The 17,791-nt window shown below is 56.1% G+C and overlaps 1 protein-coding gene across 2 annotated transcripts; it reads left to right on the top strand.

Annotated features, from left to right (window-relative positions):
• The first annotated feature begins 403 nt into the window (after positions 1-403).
• On the top strand, positions 404-17,087 carry TYRO3 (TYRO3 protein tyrosine kinase). 2 transcript variants are annotated; one of them, XM_070624944.1, is made up of 20 exons: positions 404-769; positions 1,122-1,204; positions 2,553-2,736; positions 2,964-3,064; positions 3,840-4,010; positions 5,466-5,552; positions 6,334-6,449; positions 7,990-8,167; positions 8,839-8,984; positions 9,524-9,668; positions 10,054-10,183; positions 10,267-10,367; positions 10,644-10,739; positions 11,080-11,160; positions 11,631-11,723; positions 12,152-12,273; positions 12,659-12,768; positions 12,958-13,117; positions 13,343-13,479; positions 15,615-17,087. In XM_070624944.1, exons 3-20 carry the CDS (start codon positions 2,564-2,566, stop codon positions 16,003-16,005), a joined length of 2,538 nt encoding a protein of 845 aa, XP_070481045.1. In that variant the 5' UTR covers positions 404-769; positions 1,122-1,204; positions 2,553-2,563; the 3' UTR covers positions 16,006-17,087. The 2 variants fall into 2 exon arrangements, with proteins under 2 accessions (XP_070481045.1, XP_070481056.1); XM_070624955.1 differs by lacking the exon at positions 1,122-1,204 and having other exon boundaries at positions 430-769.
• The last annotated feature ends 704 nt before the right edge of the window (positions 17,088-17,791 follow it).

The following is a 17,791-nucleotide window of genomic DNA, read 5'->3' as shown; positions in this document are numbered from 1 at the left end:
CTGGGTTCTGGGATCAGAGTCTGGACAAAAGTTGGGGTGTGGTAGAGGCTTCTAGCGAGGTTTTGAGGGAAGAATCTGGAGTGTCGGGTTTGAAAAGATGCTGGAGTGGGAGAGGGGCGTGGCTGGAGTGCCCATCCAGGGGACCGAGCCGGATCCTCGGGTTCGGGACTGGGGTGGCCGGGGCTGGGGGTGCTGGCCGGGGCTGGGGAGGTCTGTGGGCGGGGGTCGGCCCGAGGCCGGACACCGGGCCGGTAGCGGCCGGTTGACGCTCGGAGCGAGCCGCCCGGGGCTCCGCGGGGGGGCGGTACGAGCTCGGGCTGCGGGCGGGCGGGCGGGCCGGGGAGGAGGCGGCGGCTCGGGGAAGAACATGAATCAGCGGCGGCGGCGACGGCGGCGACGGCTGTGGAAGGAGCGCGGTGGCCCAGGAGCGGCCCCGGGGACCCCGCGCCGCTGACGGCGGCCGCCGCGCCTCGCCGCGGGCGCGGGGCTCCGAGGCACCGGCCCCAGCGCCGCCCCCGGGCCGGCCCCCGCCCCTCCCGGGCCCTCCCCTCCGCTCCCCTCCCCTATCCTCTCCTCCGCCCTCCTGCGCCTCCTCCCTCGGCGCTCGCGGGCCGGGCCCGGCATGGTGCGGCGGCGACGCCGATGGCGCTGAGGCGGAGCATGGGGCGGCCGGGGCTCCCGCCGCTGCCGCTGCTGCCGCCGCCGCCGCCGCCGCTGCTGCTGCTGGCGGGTCTGGCCGCTCTGCTGCTCCCGGAGCCCGCGGCCGCAGGTAGGGGCTGGCCCGGGAGGCGGCGGGGAGCGGGGGGCTGCGGAGGGGCGCGGCCGGGGTCGGAGCCCAGGGACAGTAGCCGAGCGAGCCCCGGGCCTGGGCGGGCCAGAGATTGGAGTGGGGGGATCGAAGCTGCGAGGCCGGGACTTGGGGGCTGGGGGAAGGGGCGCAGCGGGGTGTTCGCTGCCGGATCTCGCTTCGGGGCCCCCACCCCCAACTTTCTCGCGCCCGTGGCTCTTCTGGCGGGGTGGAAGGGAAAGGAGTGGGGCTGTGGGCTGAGTGGTCCGCGGGGGCTGTTTGGGACTGGGTTTTCCCGCCTCGATGTTCCTAGTTGTTTGCTCTCCCCTCCCAGTCCTGGGGACCCCATTCCGCCCGGCCACACACGAAGGTCCCACTCTGAGCTGAGCACCCAAGAGGCACCCCTACACCATTCAGGTACAGGAGCTGTCAGGGTGCCCAGTCACAAAACACATCTGGGCATACTCTAGTTCCTGTGCCCACTTAGAGCTTCCTGAAACTGGAATGTTGAAGAGGATGGGCTGGGGCAGGATTGCTGGTCTTTGTGGGGGTTAGCCTTGTGTTTCCACATAGCAACCGAGGCATTTGCCAGCCTTAGGAGTGCTGCTTGCAGCATCCTGGACCCCTGAGTTCACACTACACTCCCCTGGGACTACTGGGCGTGTGTAGTGGAGTGTGAGGCTATCCCTCTTTGCCCTGTGACTGATCCTGAGAGGGTGAAGGGAGCAGGGGAGAGACACAGGCCAGAGCCACAGCCACGGGGCTGGCACCCTCTTTTGAGACAGCACTCCCTGCCATATCAGCTTTTCAGGGAAGAGAAGGGAAAGAGTGACAAGTATTTACGAACTGAAAGATGTGTGTCTCAGGATCAGAGTCCAGTAATTTGCCTGGAATTACACAGCGAAAGGCAGGAAGAAGCAGGACTGGATTTCAGCTATGTGGATAGTTCACCTGTCCCTCTCTGCTTAAAAACATGCCAGCAGACCAGGAAGGGTGTGTGTCTGTGTGTGTGTGTGAATGTATGCATATGTATTTGCAGAGGGTAGGGTTCCAGAGGGTGGCTCCTGTTGGTGTGACAGTAGCCCAGGAGTCTGGGGCTCCCTGTTCAGGGCCCCTCCCCTCCCTTCTACCTCCTACCTTCCTAGCACCCGCCCCTGCACACATTCAGGTATTAATAGAGCGGGCAGCTGCCAGGAAGGCTGCCATGTGTTTGATCTGACGTGGTTTTGCAGCCATATGTTCTCCACTTCAGGGGAGCACCCCCTCCTTCCCTTCCTCAGCTTTCTTTCATTTGCTGGGGTGGGGTGCGGTTCAGGGGTGTGCCAGCAGCCGTGAGGGCTTTGGGCTGACACCTTGGGTGGAGAGCTGGCAGCCTGTTGCACTGGCTGGGTGCAGTAGTCAATCCCAGGGCAGTACCTGCCCCAGGTATATGAGAACACCCCCACTGTTTCAGCCTCTCTTGCCTTCCTTTTGATGGTTGGGCCTGAACTTAACATTGCCCGGTAAGGAGGTATATGGAAGAGGTCATTTCCTAAGAGCTGGGAGGAACTTGGCAATGGCAGAAATGGTGCCTGGAGAGCTTGTCATGCCCCTTCCACCACCCCAGGTCCAGGCCACTTTCCTTCTCACACCGTCCTGTCTCTGCTTCCTTGGCAGAGCATGAGCCCTCTGACACAGAAGCTAGGTTCTGGAAGAGGATAGAGGGTATTTCCAGAGACAGGGTCCCTTTCAAGCAGACTGACACCTTCTCCTTCCCACCTCTCAGGCCTGAAGCTCATGGGAGCCCCAGTGAAGCTGACAGTGTCTCAGGGGCAGCCAGTGAAACTCAACTGCAGCGTGGAGGGGATGGAAGATCCTGAGATACAGTGGGTGAAGGATGGGGCCGTGGTCCAGAGTGTGGATCAGGTGTACATCCCAGTCAGTGAGCAGCACTGGATTGGCTTCCTCAGGTGCAGGACTGCGGGGGAAGGTGTGGGATGCCAGCCTGGAGGCAGGCTGTGTTCTTACTTTGGGGCTTCAGAGCTGGGGGCAATGCTGACGCCCAAACGTCTGTGGGTTTTTTTCGGCAACCTGTGGAAACTTCCAGAAGTGGGGACAGGCTTAACCCATTGAGTCTCCCCAGCAGAGCTGCCCCCCCTTGACCCTGGGAGGTGAGCCTGGTGTCCTGTTTCCACAGCCTGAAGTCAGTGGAGCGCTCTGATGCGGGCCGGTACTGGTGCCAGGTGGAGGATGGGGGCGAAACTGAGATCTCCCAGCCAGTGTGGCTCACGGTAGAAGGTGAGGAGGCAGAATCACTTGGGCATGTTGGCCTGGAGCAGGTGCTGTCTGCTAGTGACCACATCTTTGCAGAAGAAAGTTCACTGGAACCTGGGCTGCCCCACTGCCTTCTGGGGACTGACTGCACCAGGCTCCAGGCATATCTCAGACATCAGAAGACCATACCCACTGGAGTCTGGGTATTTGAGAGCCAAGGGGGCAACTTAGACCCACAACCTATGGGATGCAGTCAGTTTCAGTTGTCTAAACAGCAAGCCTCCAGCACCCATCTGGGATTGGACTCTGTTCTGCTAAGTAGCCAGGCCAGGAGGGGGAGATCTGGGGGAGGGGAGGAAGGATCTGCAGCTGCGCAGGGAGCTCAGAGCTGTTCAGCCCAGGAAAACAAAGTGACTAAGAAGTAACAAAGGGCCCTGAACGGGCTCTGGGGCCTGCCAGCCAGCCCTACTCTGCTGAAGCTTCCGCCCACTACCCCCCTTTTTTGCCCCTCCCTCAGCTCCCTTCCCTCCGCCTTCTCCATTGCTCTGAGAAGGGCTGTCAGAGCAGGTCTGGGAAGGCAGAATTTCCAGTGACCAAGGGGACAGCATAAAGGGTATTCCTAAGGAGGCCAAAGAAGAGAAGCTCCCCTCTCAAGTCAGATGTCTGTTCTATGGGTGACCCAGTCACAAGGGCCTGTGGGACCTTCTCATAGACGGCTTTAAATGGAAGCAACTTATGGTTTGGGCAGGTGGAAACCCAGAGGTGGCAGGGCTCACTCCCACCTGCCTTTTCTCCCTAGGTGTACCATTTTTCACTGTGGAGCCAAAAGATCTGGCAGTGCCACCCAATGCGCCTTTCCAACTGTCTTGTGAGGCTGTGGGTCCCCCCGAACCTGTTACCATTGTCTGGTGGCGAGGAGGCACGAAGGTTGGGGAACCTGCTCCCTCTCCCTCTGTTTTAAATGTTACAGGTGAGCAACCTCAGGAGGGGGCTTTGAGAAGGGGTGGAGAGGCTGGCAGAGTTTGAATCTGCTTAAATCACTAAGTTTGCTGTTGTGTGTGTCCAGAGCAAGCTCCAGTGCCTGGGTGCGTGAGCTGCACCGTTACTAAGCTCATTCATCAGGTTTGCTGGGCTGGCTGGGTGGGCTGATTAGCGGTGATCCTGCTGAGTGTGCTTAAGGAAGATGCTGGAGCTTCTTTCTCTTGTTCACAGTAGCTGGCCTTGGGAGATGAATCGTGTGGGACCAGGGGCACCTATCCCCCACTTCCCAAGGGAAGGAGCCAGGAACCAGCCCACGCAGAGCTAGAAGGAGAGTCTGGCAGACTCGCCTAGAAGACAAGAGTCTCAGGCTGCAGAGCGGGGAATGGCAGGGGGAAGGGAGAGAGAGAGGCCAGCACAAACATACAGGGGCCTCCTCTTCTAAGCGCCCTTTCCAGAAATCTCCAGACATTTTCCCAAACAAATGTATCTGTCCATACCTCCACACAGTTAGACCTGGACCCCCACCTGGACTCCAGGATCCTCGGGCACATACATATATCACATGCTTGTGAGGCTTGCTTATTTGTGAAACAAAGTTTTCTGTTTCAGTGGAAGCCTGAAGTGGCCAAAAAGGATGGGAGTGTGAGTGTGGTCTCATGTACTGGAAGGTGGGAGGGAAGGGCTCCGATCTGCCAAGTCCCCTCTTGAGAAGAGATGGACTATGGGACCTGTTGGAAGCGAGGGCAGAAACTGTTCAAGAGGTGCTGGGTTGGAGCAGATTAGGAGGCTGTGTTCACTTCTCTCCAGATGTGCGTGGTTGGGACCCTCAGGCAGCCGGCCTGATAATAAGCACTCAGTGAACTCCTACTCCACACACCACACTGTGCTAGGCACCACGGGGGATTGAGGGAATACAAAAGGAATGGAAGCCATTCATCCAGCCCCCAAGGAATTAGTATAATTGGGGAGACAAGACATGTGCATAAGCTGAGAACTACTGCAAGGCAGAGAATCTGCAAAGACAACAATGATGTGGCACAGCAAATAGAGAAGGGCTTTGGAATGTGCAATAAAAGGAGTGACCGGAAAAAGGGAGGCAGCTTTGTGTTGTCTTCCGAGATGGGACTGAGGTGGGAGGGTTGGTATGACATTTCTCAAGTTCTTACTGTGTTCCATGCACTTTACATACGTTACATCCTTTGGTTCTCACAATTCTCCCATTTGGGAGGTGAGAAAACAGAGCCCCAGCCCTGGGATTTATATCCAGGCCCATTAGACTCCAAAGTCCCTGTTTGTTCCACCATACCTCACTGTCTAGCCCCTGCCTTTGGCTGGAGGGACTTCTAGGGTATTCTGATTGAGAGCCTAAGTATCCCCCTTCCTCAGTCCCAGACTGAGTGGGAGCTGCTGCTTGGGGGTGCTGACTGAGGTTTTCTGGCCCCAGGGGTGACCCAGAGCACTGTGTTCTCCTGTGAAGCTCACAACCTAAAAGGCCTGGCCTCTTCTCGCCCAGCCACTGTTCGTCTTCAAGGTAGGGGGACTGGCGGGGAAGGAGGGCAGGTGAGGTGGGGGCGTGCTCAGCAAGCTGTCCAGCCATGGGTGAAGTTAGAATCATTTGGTGTTCCAGTTCCCATCGGTCCTGCTGGGATCTGAGAGACAAGGGGTTAATTGGCATAGCTCCATTCCTAGTGGGAGCACCTGAGACCCTGCTATGGCTGAGATGAGAATAGAAACCTGACGTCACAGCAGATTTCCCATCACGAAGCAGAGTCCTTGGGAGGGAGGGAGAGAGGGAACCAGCAGGAGATGGTCAAGGCTCGTGCCCAGCCTTGCTTCTGCCAGCCCCTGTAGAGGGAATGGGGGTGGGGAAAACAGCCTAGCAGGATGACAGAGGAGACCTAAAGGGCTGGTGTGCACAGGGAGGGAGAGAGCCAGTGTGTGCAGGAACGGGCTGGGGCAGCAGGGACGGCTGCCTCTCGTTTGTGTCTTCCAAGGCCGAGGTCCTGTCCCCACACACGCCCACTATCTTATCCTATTCTGTGCTCAGACAGGGCCCCTGATTCAGGGAGAGGCAACCTCTCTCCACAGCCTAGGCACTCTCCCAGGTATGAGTAGTTGTCCCCTACTGGTTGCTTGGCTTGTGCATTACTGTGGTCCTAGGAGTACCGAGTAGCCATCTTTAGGTTGGGGGTGGGGTGGGGCAGACCCTAGGGAGAGACTCAAGGCTTGACTCCCATGCCTTCTGCTCCCTCCTCTCATGTCCATCCTGGACACTGAACTCCAGGGCACTGACTCTAAGTCCCCATCCACAGCACCACCTGCAGCCCCGTTCAACATCACAGTGACGAAGCTTTCCAGCAGCAATGCCAGCGTGGCCTGGACACCAGGGGCCGACGGCCGAGCCCTGCTGCAATCATGCACGGTCCAGGTGGGCTGAGAGGGCAGGACAGGCTCTCCTGGCTATCTTCCTTCTGGCTACCTCAGTGACACTTTGTTGACAGTGGTATCATGTTTGCCTAGACTTGCCTGTGGGGCTTGTCTCCAACTCTGTTCAGGTGTTGTTCCCTTCCTAGGAACAGCCCTGGCCTCCGCCCCTTATCATAGGGTGCGCTGGCAATCAAGTGACTCTGCAGATTGGCTCAGCCGTGCATTCTTCAGGCTGGAGCAGATCACTAAAGCCGATTTGGGATGCCTGGAAGAATTTTTCTTATGTGGGCGAAAATCCAAACCTTTGATTTATCTGATACCTGTACTCTCGTGCCCCACCCCCTGACTCATGCCAAAGAAAACAAGGGGACCAGAAGAGGTTCTAAGCCCCAGAGAGTAGAAAACCTGGGTAAGGTGATACTAAAAACAAGAGGTGATGCTGGCTTGTTCATTTTCATATGTTTACTCAAAAGGTATTTAATGAGCATCTTTGAAACTGTCCTAGGCAGTTCTTCCAGGCAGGAGAGGCCCCTGCTCTGGGCTCTACCATTTAGAGGACCCCACTCTGGCCCTCCTTTGGCTGCACCACTTGTCCTGGGCAAGGAACCTGTAGGGCCAAGGGGAGATGCCCATCTAGACATGAGAACACCCTCCCAAAGCCCCCCAATAACCACCACACCACACCATACTTGAGGTACTCAGAATCTCTTGCCTTATGGCCTCAAGTCTGCTTCTGGGGCCTGTGTGGGCCTCTTCGCTGGTCCATCCTTGGGAGGGTATGGTATAAGTACCAGTAAGTCCAAAGGGCAGCCACTTGTGAGGGGATGCATATGCAGATAGCATAGTCCACTCCCATGCACTTGATGCCCCTCATGGTGCAGACTCTTGGCTGGAGGCTAGCTCTTCTATGCCACCACATCCTGGCTTGGGAATCCAAGGATTTGGAGGATTATAAATGCAAAACTGACCTTCCAGGTTGTTTTGAAGCTTTATTTGTCAACATATTAAATAGGAAATATTTTATTCAATAGTTCGTTAGCTGATTTATAATGTTTACATATTTAGCTATATGGTACGTGGATCTCCATTTGTACTCTTGTTCTGGGCCCCCAAAATCTAAGGTGAAGGCCTGGTTCAGCCGGTGAGAAGCTCTGAGACTTTGCGCTGGCATGCAGACAGTTCCAACAAGTAGTAACTTCTCTTACCAAGTTATGTACTAAGCACAGAGGGGCATGAGTTTTCTAGGGTAGTTGAGAAAGGCTTTCACAGAGAAAGTGGTATTTGCACTGAGTCTTAAAGGATAAGCTGGACTTTGCTGGGAAGAGCAAGTCATTCCAAGCAAAGGGAACAGCATTTGCAAAGGCATGGAGGTGTGGAACCTGGTGTGTTATTGGAGTGGGAGCTAGTGAGAGGGAGTGGGCTGCAAGTGCTTGCTGATAGACTTAGAGGAGGCATTAACTCAGCCCTGCACCCCGCATACCCATACCTATCCCATCTTCCATCTCCCTCGTCTACATCATTAGTTTTCTGCTTTTCTGTAGGTGACACAGGCCCCAGGGGGCTGGGAGGTCCTTGCTGTTGTGGTCCCCGTGCCACCTTTTACCTGCCTGCTCCGGGACCTGGCACCTGCCACCAACTATAGCCTCAGGGTGCGCTGTGCCAACGCCTTGGGGCCTTCTCCATATGCTGACTGGGTGCCCTTTCGGACAAAGGGTCTAGGTAAGGGACCTACAGAGCAGAGTGGCTGGGCAGGGCCCTGCTGGCTCCCGTTCTGAATGGAGGCGATGGGGAGAGGGGCTCCTTGAGAGGGTCGATCATGCAGCATTCAGCAAACACTGAGTACCTGCTGCATACCTATGAACTAGGTAAATCCAAGCCCCTCCCATGCAGCTCTAGTTCTAGGGGGCGGGACAGACAAGCAAAGTGGGAAAGGTGATGAAGAGTGCCCCAGGGAGTCCAAGAATACCCAGTAAAGAGATCTGAGGTCTGAATGAGAAGGAAGGAGCCATATTTGGGGTAAAATCACTTCAGGAATGAGTGCAGAGACCCCACGGCCCACACTTGCTTGGAGTTATCTAGGGATTGCAAGGAAGCTGGCAGGGCTGAGAGGGGAGTGGCAAAGGATGCAGCTGAGGCAGTAACCAAGGTGATGAAGAGCAACACCGCCTAACTGTGGTGCTGTGGGTCCTGCCATTGCTCCCCCTTCTCCCTACAGCTGTGGGTGAGAGCAGTCAGAACTGGGAGGCAAGCTCTCTCCCACCACCCGCCCCACCCTGGTCCCCATTACTCTCTGAGCTGTTTAGTTCTTGGGGGTTGGTTCCAAAGGCCTTCATGGGATAGTGATGGTGGGAAGGGCAGGGATCTTAGCAACCTTTTCTCTTTGGGTGCAGCCCCAGCCAGTGCGCCCCAGAACCTCCATGCCATCCGCACAGACTCAGGCCTCATCCTGCAGTGGGAAGAAGTGATCCCTGAGGGCCCTTGGGAAGGCCCCCTGGGACCCTATAAACTGTCCTGGGTTCAAGACAACGGAACCCAGGTAAGGGGCATCCAGAAGCCTCCACTCTCCAGGTGTCCCAGAGTCAGCCCTCAGGGCTCCGAGGCCTTTAGAGCTTTAGAATGGCTGTCCTTGAGGGGTCTGGGGGCCTTGGTGGGCTGGATGTCCCACCACCAGGGAGTCCACTCCTCCTCGCCTTGCCCTGCAGGCTGTACTCCTTATTGGATTATGTCTCCTGTTAGGATTGTGTCTAGTGGCCTCTTTGTATGTAAAGCAGGAAGCACATTCCTGCACAGACTGGGGGAGGGCACAGATAAGGCCTTCTTATCCCAGCCCTGTTCCCTCCCATCCCCCCCTGCATCTGGGACTGAGCCTTACTTGTGTCCAGGAGAGGCCTCTGCAGCCTGGAGCAGGAATGTGATGACTCCCAGCAGGTTGTGTTCCTGCAGCTGCTGAACCCACAGAACCCATAGAGTCCCTAACCTCCCCTGTTCCTAGCTAGACCTTTCTCTGCCTTCAGCCCCCAGCTGGAGGCCTTTTGCTCAGACTCAGTCTGGAATGGGGGCTTTTCCTGGCTGCAGGGTGAGCTGACAGTAGAGGGGACCAGGGCCAACTTGACAGGCTGGGATCCCCAGAAGGACCTGACTGTGCGTGTGTGCATCTCCAATGCAGTTGGCTGCGGGCCCTGGAGTCAGCCACTGGTGGTCTCTTCTCATGACCATGCAGGTGAGGCCTATAGGGGGAGGGGACAGGATTGAGACTTTCCAGGGCAACCCAGGCTGGCAGGAGGAGGCTGGGAGCGCCTTTCCTCCTAAGAGGCCAAAGACTCAGTCGAGCAGTTGATGCCAGGGGGTATTTAAACTATATTTCATCCCCTCACTGCCCCAGAACTAGCATAGAAATCCCTGGTCAGTTGTAGGTTCCAACAGCCAGGCCCGTCACTGACAGGGTGTGAACTCTTGAGTCTTCCTTTGGAGCCTCTTTCCACTTGGGACTCTTAGTGTCTGAGGGGACCCTCTTGACCAGGCCAAATGGCCGTCATCAGAAGGTTCTAAAGGGACTCCTTGGTGTCATGCCTCCTAGCTCATGCCACTGCCCCTGTCTCCCACAGGCCAGCAGGGCCCTCCCCACAGCCGCACATCCTGGGTGCCTGTGGTCCTAGGTGTGCTGACAGCCCTGGTGACAGCTGCTGCCCTGGCCCTCATCCTGCTTCGAAAGAGGCGGAAGGAGACACGGTTTGGGTAAGCGGGTAGGGACACGGAGGAAGAGGCAGCTGGTGACTGAAGACTTTGGAGCTGATCCCAAGTCCTGGGTTTCCTTTTAGGCAAGCCTTTGACAGTGTCATGGCCCGGGGGGAGCCAGCCGTTCACTTCCGGGCAGCCCGGTCCTTCAATCGGGAAAGGCCTGAGCGCATCGAAGCCACATGTGAGTGATGGGGAATCATAGAAGGAAAAATTGGGCTACCTTGTGCCCCTATCTGCATTCCTTCTACTAACTCGTTAATTTGACCAATATATCTGAACCTTGAGGAGTCCCAAGCACACAGTAGTGGAAAAGACACAGACCTACCCTCATGGAGGGCGCCATCCTAGCAGTGGGAGAGCTAATCTGAGCTCATCTCTGCTCTGAGGGTGGAGTCGGGTGTAAGGCGCAGGCTGGGTTTTGGATCAGGAACCTTTCTCAATACCCCCGTCCCCACAGTGGACAGCTTGGGCATCAGCGATGAACTGAAGGACAAACTGGAGGATGTGCTCATTCCAGAGCAGCAGTTCACTCTGGGCCGGATGTTGGGCAAAGGTATGTGGGGCTGTGCAGGGATTGGCACCGGTGGAGTTTGCCACGTCTGGATGTGTTTGATTGTTCCCCTCACTTTGAGGGTGTGGTGTGGATTTGGGTCAGCTTCTATAAAGAGGGTATGCTTGTAGACTCCTGAGTTTGGGATGTTTGGGGGAATGGTGGCTGGGGACAAGGACGGCTGAGAAGTTACTCACAGCATACTTTGCTTTGGCTACAGATGAGGGAGCCTTCTGCAATGGCCCCAGAGTGTGATGATGTCCCTATGGAAGGTCACTTGGGAGGGAAGAGGGTAGGAGACAGGAGGATGAGGGGACTTACCATCATTTGGATTGGTTCTTAGGAGAGTTTGGTTCAGTGCGGGAGGCCCAGTTGAAGCAGGAGGATGGCTCCTTTGTAAAAGTGGCTGTAAAGATGCTGAAAGGTGAGTGCAGAATAGTAGACATGGAGTGAGGGCATTGCTGGGCAGGGTGAAAGGGGTGACTGATGCTGAAGCAGGCTCTGCTGGGCCCCTAGACTTTCCAAGAAGAATTAGTCAGCACTAACTGGGATGTTGTCTGTACCATGTGAATAATTCACAGGTGTAAACCCACATTCGTTCGTGCCCCAGCCGTTGCTCTCTGCCGTCAGCAGTGACTGATCCCTGGGCTCACTCAGGGTGATCAGAGCTGTGGTCGATTGAGCTGCTGGGCTGTCCAAACCAAAGGGAAGGCATTAGCAAGTGGAGAAATCGTGGGGTAGCACTACCCCATGAGAGTTTCTCCTGCTCACAGCCAGACTGTTTCCTGGGCCCCCTGGGAAGCCCAGGACATCTGAAGGACAAGGCCTGGGAGTCTTGGGTCAGAACTGGGGGCACATCTCCCTCATTCCTTCCCTCCCATCCTTTTCTCCCAGCTGACATCATTGCCTCAAGCGACATTGAAGAGTTCCTCAGGGAAGCGGCTTGCATGAAGGAGTTTGACCACCCACACGTGGCCAAGCTTGTTGGTGAGCCCCTTCTTGGGGGAGGCAGATATGAAACAGGGCTAAAACTGTGCTCCCTCAAGGTGGGAGAGCAGCCTCTGGGACAGAGGTTTGGACTTACTGGTGAGTAAGATGGCAAAATAGCAAGGAGGGTCCTGGCTGGATTCTGATCAGACTCCAGGTAAGGAGTTTAGTTTGCAGGCCCTGTACCAACTGTCTGCACATGAAGACTGCTCATGTGAACGGAGGAGGAGGGGACAGAGAAGATGCTCCAGAGATCTGGGGGCAGCCAGAGTCCCTCCTGGGTAGTCACCAGGCCAGTGTGGAACTTGTGGGGAAAGAGGCAACAGAGCCAGGGCTAGAGGTAGGACCCAGCAGCCGGGGGCTCATGCAGACGCCTGAGCCGTCCCTTGACTTTTATGAGCCCACTCCCAACTCTCCCTTGTCCCCAGGGGTGAGCCTCCGGAGCAGGGCCAAAGGCCGTCTCCCTATCCCCATGGTCATCCTGCCCTTCCTGAAGCACGGGGACCTGCACGCCTTCCTGCTCGCCTCCCGGATGGGGGAGAACCCCTTTGTGAGTGCCTGTGGTTGAGGGACCAGGAGTTGGAAAGGGTCAAAGACCCTGGGAGAGAGGTTGCCTTGGTAGGTAGGGCCAGTTGAGCTGATTGGGAGAAGGCGGGGCTCTGAGCCAGCAGGTTTCCTTCTCCCTCACAAAGCCCTGCTGGGAATTTTAGGCTGAGCAAGTGTCTTTTCTGGCGGAAGAGACCCGTGGAGTCCCAGAATGGGGGAGTCTTCACTCTCGGGCCCTCTCAGATTTGCCAGAGCTTCCTTGCCTTGGGAAGCCCCTCCATTCCTTTTCTTTCAGTGATTCCGAGGACAGTCTTTAGGCTCTCTCCCCATTCATCCTGCTCCAGCTGGGTGGGCAGATCCAGCCTGAGCTTGCCCTGTCTGCCCACCAGAACCTGCCCCTGCAGACCCTGATCCGGTTCATGGTGGACATTGCCTGTGGCATGGAGTACCTGAGCTCCCGGAACTTTATCCACCGAGATCTGGCCGCTCGGAATTGCATGTATGTGAATTCCGGAGGGCTCGGGGTAAGAGGGAGCAGCTAGTGCCAGGAGGAGCTAGCTAATGGTCAGCTCCCGCCTGGGACAGTATCTGCTCTGCATGGGGACAGCTTGGGAGCATAGATGCCCTGGCTTTAGTCAGGCTGCCAGCACGGCGGAAGGCTGAATCCATCCTCCCATACCCCTCGTAGGCTGGCAGAAGACATGACAGTGTGCGTGGCTGACTTTGGACTGTCCCGGAAAATCTACAGCGGGGACTACTATCGTCAGGGCTGTGCCTCCAAATTGCCTGTCAAGTGGTTGGCCCTGGAGAGCCTGGCTGACAACCTGTATACTGTGCACAGTGACGTGGTGAGTGGGTGCCACAGTGAGGCTTGGTGGTGACACAGTGGTATGGACTACTGTGTGGGTGGACCTCTAGAATCCTCAAGGGCCTAGCCAGGTCTGCCCTCTGGACTTTGGCTGCCCAGTTATGAGGGCCCTGAGCCCCCAGCTGTGCTTGCCTCAGGGCTCTGCCTGGCTCAGGTGTCACCAAAGCCTAGTGACACCTCCTCTCCAACCTTGATTCTGTCCCAGTGGGCCTTTGGGGTGACCATGTGGGAGATCATGACTCGTGGGCAGACGCCATATGCTGGCATCGAGAACGCTGAGATTTACAACTACCTCATTGGCGGGAACCGCCTGAAACAGCCTCCGGACTGTTTGGAGGACGTGTGAGTGCCCCCGGAAGGGGATTCTGGGAGGAAACAGGACTTTGGGGTTTCAGTTGATGGCTGCCACCACAGCTCCTGGCCCAGTGGGAGCTCAGAACCTTGATTAGACCTTTTTTATTTTTTTGGTGGATATGTCCTTGTCATTAGAAGGAAGACAGGGAAGACTAACCTCCACTCCAAACTCCCTCTTCATCTGTTGCCTCCTTGTTTTCTTTCTCTCCCCCTTTCCCATCCCATATTTCTTGCTCCAGCCTTTTCCTATCATTCTGTTTTCTCTAGTTCCCCGGGGAGAACCAGGAACCCCGAGGGCAGAAGGTACAGGGTTGAGCAGGAGTGCAGGTTTCCCTGTCGCCTTCTCCCCGCCCCCACTCCTCTCCCCAGCTAGTCTGAGAAAACCGTGGCTGAGCTCTCCCTCCCCCTCAGAGAGGGCTGGACAGGGACAAGAAAAAACTGCTGCTCCATCACATTCTTTGCTTGACAAGGAGGGGGCGCTGGGGGCGGGAGGTTGGGTTCTTTTCTTGTCTTGGCCTCCTCTTGAGAGAGTGGGGGGACATAAGATAACAAACAGATCCCGGGGAGAAGGGAGCTGCCTTCTTTCCTCCCTGAATGCCCGGAGCCCTCAGAAGTGGGGCAGGGTGTGACACACCACTGCACAGGGGAGAGTCATAGACCCCGTGCGACTCAAGACAGTCTCACTAGCTAGCTGGGCACTTCACAGGCATTCTTTCACATAATCCTCCTCTAACCCGAGGAGGAAAAGACTATTATTATCCCCATTTTGTGGATGAGGAACTAGGATTAAAGAGGTTAAGTAATGTGACCAAGGTCACACAGCTATTATGTGGATGAGTTGGAATTTGAGCCTAGATCTCTGTGATCTTAACCATGACGTCAACTGTGATTTGTCTGCCCTGGTGTTCTTCTCCCACCCCATGCAAGGCAGAGTTCCCCTGGGTCCCGGGGGAGGGAGTCCATGGTGACCCAGGGAAGGAATCCGCTCCCCGTTTCTTGCTGTGGGGTTGCACCTCCAGAGGTCCGAGAACATGGACAGGCAGAGGAAGGCTTAGCCTAATTGGTGGGGTGCTCTTTCCCTAGGGCATTGGCTTTGAAGTACTTGAGCCTGGACTGTGGGTAGGGGGAAAATCGGAACGCACGAACCAGGCCCTACTCTTCCTATTCATTCAGCAGAGCACAGGGCACAGCAGGGCAGGAAGCTCAGGTCTCTCTAGGGTTGCAGCCTGCCTGGGCCTGTGGAGCTGCAGAGGTTTTGCTGGGCAGTGGGGGCCAGGCCCTGGCGTAACCTCCTCCCAAGCTGGAGTTGTCAATAAAGAGTGGGCAGATGCTGGCTTCCCACCAGCCAGCCTAGTGGACAGGCGCCAGTTGGCTCCTAGCACAGCCTTGACAATGTATCCCAGCCCGGCCCCATACCCGTGGCCCCAGACCATTCCCATGGCCTCCTCGGTGTCTGGCATGATTTCCCCATCAGTGGGGGCCCCTGTCAGGAGGGCTGGTGTCAGGGGCAGTGTGCTGGGCTTTTTATCATGGGCACAGGCATTTGCTCTGACTAGATCTGGTCTCAGCCCCTTCCCATTAGTTTTTTTTTTTTTTCCCTCAGCCTGAGGCATTCCCTGGGAACAGGGATAAGATGTCAGGGAATCTGTAAGGCTCCTGAAATTGTATATAAAGTGTTCCTGTCAGCGGAAGAGGGCTGGAAGCTTTTCTCAGGTTCTCAAAGGTGTCCAGGAACAATAAGGATTTAAGACTTGCCTGAGTGAGTGAGCATTTAGGACAAAGGGTAGGTGCTCAAATCCACCCCATTAAAATAACCCAGACTCCAGCCTGAGTTCTGCAGAACAAAAACACTCCCAGTACCCCCTCCCAAGACAGCATTGGAGAGACTCTGGAGCCAACTCACCTGGCTTCAAATCACAGCTCCTTCACATTCTACTTGTGTGACCTTAGTCAAGGTTCTTAACCTCTCTGTGCTTCAGTTTCCACATTGGTAAAATAGGGATCACTTATTTTTTAAATCCTGGTTCCATATGATTAAAGGGCCTCTGCTTTTGAGGGAAGGAACATCCTTCCTTGTTCTTCTGGCTCTTCGCTGCCTCTCCTTACTCTTCTCTCTGCCCCAGGTATGAGCTCATGTACCAGTGCTGGAGTGCCGACCCCAAGCAGCGCCCGAGCTTCACATGCCTGCGAATGGAGCTGGAGAACATCCTGGGCCACCTGTCTGTGCTGTCCATCAGCCAGGACCCCTTGTACATCAACCTTGAGAGAGCCGAGGAGCCTGCTGAGGGAGGCGGCCTGGACCTGCCTGGCGGGGACCAGGCCAGCAGCGGGGCTGGGGATGGCAGCGGCATAGGGGCAGTTGGGGGCATCCCCAGTGACTGTCGGTACATCCTCAGCCCTGGGGGGCTAGCTGAGCAGCCGGGGCAGGAGGAGCAGCAGCCAGAAAGCCCCCTCAATGAGGCCCAGAGGCTGCTGCTGCTGCAGCAAGGGCTACTGCCGCACAGTAGCTGTTAGCCCACAGGCAGAGGGCATCCGGGGCCACGCGGCTGGCTCTGCTGGCCGCCGTGCTGGCTGACTACGCCCCGTCTGACCCCAGCCCAGGCAGCAAGGCGTGGAGGCTCCTGTGGTAGTCCTCCCAAGCTGTGCTGGAATCCTGGACTGACCAAATCGCCCAATCTCAGTTCTTCCTGGAGCCACTCTGTGGCCAGCCTGGCATCAGTTCAGGCCTTGGCTGGGTGGAGGTGGGCCAGGCCTGGTTGTCTAAACCCAGGCAGCTGGCAGGAGGGGGTGGTTATGTTTCCATGGTTACCATGGGTGTGCGAGTTGGGGAAGAGTAGATGCAGCCCTGTGGGCCCCTACTCCCCCGGCTGAGCTGCCCCTGCTGCTTTAGTGCATGCACTGGGGGCCCAGCTGTGCCCATGCTTGGGGTGTAAATGCCCAGTTTGCCCCTCCTCACAAAGAGATTCCCTTCTATTCCCCTTTAGATGAGAGTTGGTAAGGGGTTGGTCTGGGGAGCTCCCAAGCCCTGTGGTCGGAGGCAGGGGGACACACTCAGGTCCGAGTCGTCATTACCTTCCTGATAACCCTCCCTGCCTAGGTCGGCAGTAAAGTGCAGCTGACCGGGTCGCAGCAAGGCATGCTGAGTTACCACAGGCTACCATCTGCCAGCTTCTGGAGGCGATGCGCTGAGCCTGGCAAGAGGAAGGGCTGCTGGAGGGCTTGCCCAGGAACGACTGAGGCCAGAGAGGAGTCCAGGAGCCCCTCTTGATGCCCTCCCACAGTCTGTCTGAGCATGCTACCAAATCCCAAACTAGCCTGAGACTAACAAAGGCAGCTGTGTCTGAGTCCAATCCTTCCACGCAGCATCCCTTAGTCCCAATTCCCCTCTAACTGGAGACCCTCTTCTGTCCCAAGTCTCTGGAGACGGAGAGAAAATAGGCCTGATGGCTGGTGCGGGGGAGGAGGAGTTCCTGGAGCCTGGACCCCAGCCCTGGCTGGGGGCGCCTCTGGGAGTGCATGGGGCGGGCCCTTGCTGTTAGGGACATTCCCAAGCCGTTAGATGCTGTTTAAAAACAGAAATAAAATTGAAGACTAAAGACCGAAGGCTCTGTCTCTTAACTGTTTCGTTTTTTTCCAGATCACAAAAATGAAGCATCTCTGCATAGAGAAAAGTCTGGAAAGACATATGCCAAAATGTTAACAGCTGTTATCTTTACATGATGTGATTAAGGGGCCTTTTCCTTTGTGCTTTCCAAGGTTTGTGCATTGAGCACAAAATGCTTTTGTAATTAGAGAAGACCCCAAGGAATCTTATCATAGTCATTGTAGACAAATAGGGAAATAGAGAAAATCATTAAAAAAATGCCAAATACCTATAATCCCACTAGCTAGAGATAACCACCATTGACCTTTTGAAAATGCCAATGTGTTGAAAAAGTTCTTTATCTTGGAAGAAGGACAAAGAGACTGCTTTGGCTGTCTCCTACCCCTCTGTCAGACTTTCCTTCTGACATTGGGTGTGGAGACTGTTTTCACCTTTACACTGTTTCCTGGAGCCAGGGGAACCTCTGGGAAGAAGTGGGCAAAGAACCATGAGCCTCTCGAGGATTAGAAGCAAGAGCATGAAGTCTGCTTCCAAGTATTTCCACCTGAAAATTTTCATCTAGAAGCTTTTAGAGGAAGCTCATGCGACCATGCAGTAGGAGGTATGAGAAACAGCTCCCTCTGTGTCCAGGGCCATGGGAAGACTGGGAGGGACACAGGTATTGCGCTGCTGGCTGAGGCAATGGAATGGGGCAGT

This window comes from Equus przewalskii, chromosome 1, assembly GCF_037783145.1.
Source record: "Equus przewalskii isolate Varuska chromosome 1, EquPr2, whole genome shotgun sequence".
Taxonomy (NCBI): Eukaryota; Metazoa; Chordata; class Mammalia; order Perissodactyla; family Equidae; genus Equus; species Equus przewalskii.
Note: the sequence above shows the minus strand (reverse complement) of the source record. Positions and strands in the feature narration are given on the sequence as shown.